The sequence below is a fragment of the Gracilinanus agilis genome, chromosome 4 (assembly GCF_016433145.1).
Source record: "Gracilinanus agilis isolate LMUSP501 chromosome 4, AgileGrace, whole genome shotgun sequence".
Classification (NCBI taxonomy): Eukaryota; Metazoa; Chordata; class Mammalia; order Didelphimorphia; family Didelphidae; genus Gracilinanus; species Gracilinanus agilis.
Window position 1 is genome coordinate 459,132,971 of NC_058133.1, and position 7,106 is coordinate 459,140,076.

Genomic DNA, 7,106 nt, shown 5'->3' on the forward strand with positions numbered 1-7,106 from the left:
CCTTCCTTCCTTCCTTCCTTCCTTCCTTCCTTCCTTCCTTCCTTCCTTCCTTCCTTCCTTCCTTCCTTCCTTCCTTCCTTCCCTCTTCAAACTCAAGGCTGACCTGAGAACAGTCCATAACAGATTAAGATGTAGATGAGAAATGTTTAACAAAATAAATAATGACACAGTATAACATTTGAGTTTGATATGATTTGATATTGTTAGTGTAATAGAAAGACCATTAAATGTGGGTTCAAATCCCACCTCTGAGGCCACCTAACTGCTTCTTTCTCTGTATATAAATGACAAATTTTTTTCTTTCTTTCCCAGGAAGTAATGAAAATTGAGTACCTTCAGCAGCTTCCAGGGCAATTGAAGCTCTTCTCCCTGTTCCTGGGGAAATGCACCTGGTTTGCAGGAAACAAGGTAAATCAGAAGAAGGAGGGTATTTCTTTTTCACTGGGAGCTAAGCAAAGAGCAGAAGAATCTCACTGACTTGACTCTTCCCTTCTATCTCTACCAGATCACATTCGTGGACTTTCTTGTGTACGATGTCCTTGACCAGAACCGAAAGTTTGAGCCCACTTGCTTGGAGAAGTTCTCAAACCTCAAGGAGTTCTTACATCGGTTTGAGGTGATGCCTCAGTCCTTCTACCATTTGAAGCTGCATTCCCATCTGCTCTCATGTGTCCTGGGGCCAGGAGGGGTGGAGTGGACAGCTGGGCTGTCTCAGATTAACGGGGGTTGTATGGGCTCGTTCCCCAGCCCTGTGCCTGGCTGCCTGGGATCAGGGTCAGGAATTTAGTTTTCTGTGTAGAAGGGTCTTTGGGGTGGACAGGAGTGGGGTCTAGTTTAGGGGTATCCTGAGTCCTAGATATTAGGGTTAGTTTGTGGCTACAAAGTAGGGAGTTAGGTTGAAGATCCAGAATCCTGGTTTCTGCTTCTGTTGAGTTGCCCCAATTATATTTTGCACAGTTGGGGTGAAGGTTTGCTGGGGTTCTGAATACTGACTCTGCCTTTCTCTTCCACCATACAAATTCGGTCGGCTGGGTCGGTGTTTCCAGTGAGAGGGCTTAGAATTTTTTTTTTTTTTTTTTTTTTTAGTTTTAGAAGGAAATTAAAGCCAATTTATACATGTCAAGTGACTTGTCCACCCATTGCCATTCAGGGAGGTAGTTAGCAGAGAACCCAGGTTCTCCAACCCCCAGTGGATAGATAACTTTTCATTGGTTTTAAGTCATCTTCAGCAGATCTTCGGGTCACACTTGCATTCAAAACCCACTTTATTACAGACATAGAGCCATCAGGACAGGGATCCCTCATTAAGGGATAGAGACTGGACTTGTGATTTCCCAGATGGGGAAACTCCTTCAAACCCGTGCTTTGTGACCTACAAACTAGATATATGTCAGAAGTGGGACCTGAACCCAGGTCTTCCTGGCTTCCTGCTTGGGCCCTAGCTCAGGGTGGAGGTAAGAGAGGTAGATATGGGACACTGAACTCTGACCACTTATTCTCCCCCCCCTTGCCTTGCTCCCTCTAGAGTCTGAGTAGCATCGCCTCTTACTTAGCATCTGAACGCTGCCAGCCGTACCCAATCTTCGCAAAAATGGCATGTTGGGGTAATAAGTAGTATCCCACTGCACGGACCAGAAGCCCGGGTTGAAGAATCACCATCAACTGCTGAACCACCTGCAGTGGAGGGCTGCTGGAACATTCTTGGCCCTCACCTCAAAGAGCCCAGGTTCTCCAATAAAGTGTTTTAGTCATTATTCTGTGTTTCCTTTTGATTTTGTATTTCTAGTTCCTGACCATCTGCTTCCCCCCTTGCTTCTCCCCAGAGGCCTCATCGTTATCGCTGCCAGGTCCCTCTTTACTCCCCTAGGCTAAGGGGTGCCTTGGATAGAGTGTTGGTCTTAGAGACCTGAGTTCAAATCTAGCCTTAAGACACTAGCAATGTAACCTTGAGCCAGTCGTTTAATCGCTGCCTGCCTCAGTTTCCTCAACTATAAAATGGGGTTAATAACTGCACATACCTCCCAGGGTTGTTGTGAGGATCAAATGAGAATATTTATAAAGCACTTAGAAAAATGCCTAGCACATAATAGAGGCTATATAAATGCATATTCTCTTCCCTTCCCCCTTGAAAAGGAGCAGATGGGGGAGTAGGGCTCCCAAATTCAATACCCAGCTTCCTCAGCACTGAGGGGGAGACCTGATGCTCCTGGGGGCCTGCTTGGGCTTTCCCTATTCTTGGGTTGGCTTGGTAAAGGATGAAGGTGATTGGTGTGTCATCCCCATTTCCTTTTCCCTTCCCTGCTCAGTGCTGTGTGCCTCTGCCCCATTATAGGAAGATCATCAACAAGCAGAAGATTCATAGAGGGGAACCAAGATGATGAACGACTGATTTCCAGTTTATTTGCCATGAGAACTTATCAAAGGAACTGGGGCTATTGATCTTGGAGAAGAGAAGACTTAGGGATGTGGGGAAGGCATACCTCTCTTATTCAGGGGCTACATGCAAGAGAGGTCATGCTTGTTCCAGTGAAAGCTCCTGCTCTAAGCCTTACTGATCCAGGTTCATCTTCTGGATTCAATTCCTTCCCACGTTCTTCTAGGGGGACTTTGCTTTCCTCCCTCTTAAAAATCAAAATAATTCTGGTCTCAGACACTTCCTAGCTGTGTGACCCTGGGCAAGTCACTTAACCTTCATTGCTAATCCATACTGATCTTCTGCCTTGGAACAAATACATAATATTAATCCTAAGAAAGAAAATAAGGGTTTAAAAAAAATCAAAATCATTGGAGCAGAGGGCAGCTGGGTAGCTCAGTGGATTGAGAACCAGGCCTAGAGATGGGAGGTCCTAGGTGCAAATCTGGCCTCAGACACTTCCCAGCTGTTTGACCCTGGGCAAGTCACTTGACCCCCATTGCCAACCCTTACCACTCTTCTGCCTTGGAGCCAATACACAGTATTGACTCCAAGACAGAAGGTGAGGGTTTTAAAAAAAATCATTGGAGGAGCTAGGTGGTTCAGTGGATTGAGAGCCATGCCTAGAAACTAGAGGTTCTAGGTTCAAATCTGGTTTCAGACACTTACTAGTAGAGTCACTTAATTTTGATTGCCTAACTCTTACTGCCCTTCTGCCTTAGAACCAATACACAGTACTAATTCTTAGATGGAAGAACCATTTTTTAATGGTTAAGAAAACCCCAAACAATTAATTCAACACCCATTTCCAGTGCTTTCTGTTCTTCTGCCTCTTTCCTAGCTGGGGGCAGAGAATGGATCAATGACCCTTTGAGCTCATAGGATCCCTTCTTTGCCTCTCTTTCTGGGCTCCTACCCTTGTATCAGCACATTGCAATGGGCAGGAAGAGTCCTATAGGAGATGGGTGGATGTTCCTCTCACCTTCAGTGCTCTTCAACTTAGAATTTCTGCTTTGTAAACTGAACCCAGGCACCTGTGAGAATGGGAGGAGCAGGGCCAGGGAGGTAGGGTAGTTTCAGAAAGTTAAGATTATTTGTTGGACCCAATCTCTCCCATAATCACCCATCCTCATCCTCACCTCTATGTTTACCTCTTCCCTCGAATCCCAGCAACTCATACCAGTAAATGACTCTACCATACCCACATCTGGATCCTGAATCCTCTTAGGAGCTCTTGTTCTCTTGGGGGGAGCCTTGCTCTCCCAGGATTCTTGGTTAGAGAGTAAGTGTGGGAGGGAAAGGGCAATGGAGAGGCATATGGTAGGTGTGAGTGAGCTTCAACCCATTACCAGCTGAAGATTGTGGAGAGATGAGGAGAAGGGTGGATAATCTGTACTCTCCATTGATATTTACACAATGACAAGAGACGTAGAAGGAAGAGTCCTCAGGGTACATTGTGGGGGCCCCTTAGAGGACTTATGGTGAATACAGACAAAAGGTGCCCACAATGAGAGGGGATGAGTTACAACTGCATTGTTGGAGAGTTGCCACATCAGTGGATGAAGTATCAAGAATAGGTATGGCAAACCTTGTGGGGAGAACATTGGCAGGGCCGGAGCCCCAGATTTGTGCAACTAGGACAAAGGATGAGAGTTGGAGAAGAAGAGGGAGGCTCATCTGGGTCTTAACCATCAGCAGGGAAAAAACCTGTTCCAGGACACTGCAAGATTTCCAGGCCCACAGAGTGGTCGTTGCTGGGGAGAGAGGGTCAGTCAGTTACCATTTAAGCACTAACTATATGCCAGGCACCGTGCTAAGGGACAGGGGATAGAGAGACAAAAGGCCTTAAGGAACTCAAAGACTAATGGAGGAGACAACATGCAAACACTTATGTATAAACAAGCTACCTAGCGGATAAAGAGGAAAAAAACCAACAGAAGGAAGACACCAGAATTCAGAGGGACTGTGAAAAGCTTCTTATAGAAGCTGGGATTTTAGTTTTGAACTTGAAGGAATCTAGAGTCCAGAGGTGAAGATAAGGAGGAAGAACATTCCAGCCAGAAAAAATGCCCAGAGCTGAAAGATGAGGTGTCCTGTCCATGGAATAGCCAGGAGGTCAATGTCATTGGATCCAAAAGTATGTCAGGGAGTAGGGGAATAAAGTGTAAAAAAGACTGAGGTCAGCTAAGTGACTCAGTGGATGGAGAGCCAGGCCTAGAGACAGGAGGTCTTGGGTTCAAATCAGACCTCAGACACTGGGCAAGTCACTTAACCTCCATTGCCTAACCCTTTCTCTTCTTCTGTCTTGGAACCAGTGCTAAGTATTCATTCTAAGATGGAAGGTTAGGGTTTAAAAAAAAAAAAAGAGAAGAGTGGAAAAGTATATGTAGAGGATAAGGTTGTAAAGGTTTTGGGGATTTTGTATTTGGTGCTGCAGGTGATAGGGAGCCACTGGAGTTTGAGTAGGAGGGGTGACATGATCAGATCTTCAATTTTAGGAAAATCACTTTGGTGATTGGAGTAGGGATAGATCTGAGACAGGCAGGCCCACAGGCAGGTTTTTACAACAGTCCAGATATGAAATGATAAGGGCTTGTACCAAAATGATGGTCAGTTAGAGGAGAGAAGGGGGCAAATTGGAGAGACTTGCAGAGATGAAATCGACAGGCGTTGGCAGCAGATTAGATATTAGGGGGATGGCGAGAGGGAATGAGGAATAAGGGGTGCTTGAGTGGTGGGGCGAGACACACAGCCACCTGGAGGAGAGGGAGTGTTGAGCCCAGAGATGGTGCTGTTAGTGCCCTCTAAAATTTGCCCCCTGGCTAGAAGTCTGAACCCTGGATTTTGAATTGCGTCTATGTTTGAAAACCAGCCCTGTCCCTTCCCAGCTGTGTGGCTTATGGGTCTCAGCTCCTCTCCTACGAAATGAGGTGGGGCAGGAGGATCTCTACGATATCTTCCAGCTTTAGAATCCTAGGCTTCTGTGGAGAGGACGAAGGGCGCCTCTCCTCCAGCTGGGGAAGCAGAAGCTGGAGGGTCTGGGCCTGGAGGAGGACAGAGCTCAGGACTTCTCTCCTCAGTGCCAGCTCCTACAACCTTCCCCTTCATGCAAACAGTCTCTTTCTCTTTGCCAAAGAATCCTCTTAGGCCCGGCCTGCTCTCCCTTTATCATAACCCCTACCCCAGTTTCCTCTGTCTTTTGTGCTTTTTCTTCCTTCTTTCAGTGCTGCTGTTGCCAGGCTGTGAGGCCCCTAGGAACCGAGGGGGAAGCAGGGAGAAAACAATGGGGGCTGGAACTTGGGGTCATTTTGATCCTGACTAATTCAGTAAAATTGGAAGGATTTCAGGCTGAATCAGGCCAGGGAAGCCTATCAGAACTCAGGCATTAATTATGTTGACATAAAGTTCAAATTCCTCAGCCTATCTGCGGGTTCTCTGTGTTGGCCTCTGTCCATTTTTATCCTGCATAGAAACCTACTCTACTAGCCAGACTGGTCTACTGTCCCCTGAATCCACCTTGCCCTTTCTGAACCCAGTTACATCATTTCCTCCCAGCTTAGAATGCCCTCCTCTCCCCTTCTGTGCTTACTGAAATCCTCTCCATTCTTTGAGGCCCACCTAAAACCCCAAGTCAGCTGCTTAATCTCTCCTTCCATGCCTTAAAGTCCCAAAGGATTGCACACACTCTGAACAGCTGCCAGATGTTCAAGGTGGCAGTTGGGAGGACAGGAACCAGGTGACAGGGTCTAGCTGGGCTCCACTCCTGAATGAAGGCTCCTCAGTGGCCAACCCATCCAACCCATTCATGAAGGCACTCAGCTCAGAGACATGAAGTTCTGGGGGCTGATTTTCCGTAGTGACCCAGGATTTAAACCCAGGTTGTTTTCTCCTAAAGGAACACAGACCCTGGATGTCTTTCCCCAGGGCAAAGGCAGTCCCAGCTTTTTGGATTATGGATGGAGATAGGGGAAGGCAAGATTCAGGGCAGGGGTGCATGCAGACCTTTGGTTTCCTTCCTCCTAGGGCTGTGCCTGATCCTGCCCAAGCCAAAGTGGTCAGTGAGCTAGAGGATAAGGGAAGGAAGACTGGAGATAAGAGTTGTATTTTGACTTTTGTTACCTTTTTTTTCTTTTGGCAACCATAAATAAGCATTTTATTTTATTTTTTCCCCTGTTGCCCATTTCTTACTCCTGCATTATTTGTAAATATTTTTTGTTTTATTGTTTCCCTCAGTAGATTGTGCCCTCCTTGAGCAGGGGCTGTCTTTTGCTTTTTTTTTTTTTTTTATTATTTTTATTTTTAAATTCCCCAATAGCAGGTAAGAGCAGCAGCCGTGACTCGATAAGGATTGCAATGGAAGAAGTCCTGCCTACGGTTCTCCTCCTCAGTGCCCAGCTTATCGGCCACAGACCCATTCCCCCCAGCTTTTTTTTTTTTTAACCTTTACCTTTCATCTTAGAATCTATAGTTTGGATTGGTTCCAAAGCAAAGATTTTGAAGGGCTAGGCAGTGGGGATTAAGTGACTTACCCAGGGTCACACAGCTAGGAAGTATCTGAGGTCAAATTTGAAGCCAGGCCTTATTGCCTCTAGGTCTGATTCTCTATCCACTGAGCCACCTTGCTGCCCCCTCTCCCACCTCATCTGCTCATCTGCAAGTGACTTTTGCCACAATCACTGAGATACACGCATGG

General features: G+C 46.4%; 1 protein-coding gene across 1 annotated transcript; it reads left to right on the forward strand.

Annotated features, from left to right (window-relative positions):
• The first annotated feature begins 298 nt into the window (after nucleotides 1-298).
• LOC123247141 (glutathione S-transferase Mu 5-like) lies at nucleotides 299-1,754 on the forward strand. Its single transcript, XM_044675943.1, has 3 exons — nucleotides 299-408; nucleotides 506-616; nucleotides 1,526-1,754. Exons 1-3 carry the CDS (start codon nucleotides 319-321, stop codon nucleotides 1,613-1,615), a joined length of 291 nt encoding a protein of 96 aa, XP_044531878.1. The 5' UTR covers nucleotides 299-318; the 3' UTR covers nucleotides 1,616-1,754.
• Nucleotides 1,755-7,106: the final 5,352 nt, after the last annotated feature.

What these genes read in the sequence shown, in the direction of transcription:
- LOC123247141 (XM_044675943.1), top strand. Translation starts at nt 319, where the DNA reads ATGAAAATTGAGTACCTTCAGCAGCTTCCAGGGCAATTGAAGCTCTTC. An exon ending in CCTGGTTTGCAGGAAACAAG is followed by an intron (nt 409 to 505) that starts GTAAATCAGAAG and finishes TATCTCTACCAG; the next exon opens with ATCACATTCGTGGACTTTCT. An exon ending in AGTTCTTACATCGGTTTGAG is followed by an intron (nt 617 to 1,525) that starts GTGATGCCTCAG and finishes TGCTCCCTCTAG; the next exon opens with AGTCTGAGTAGCATCGCCTC.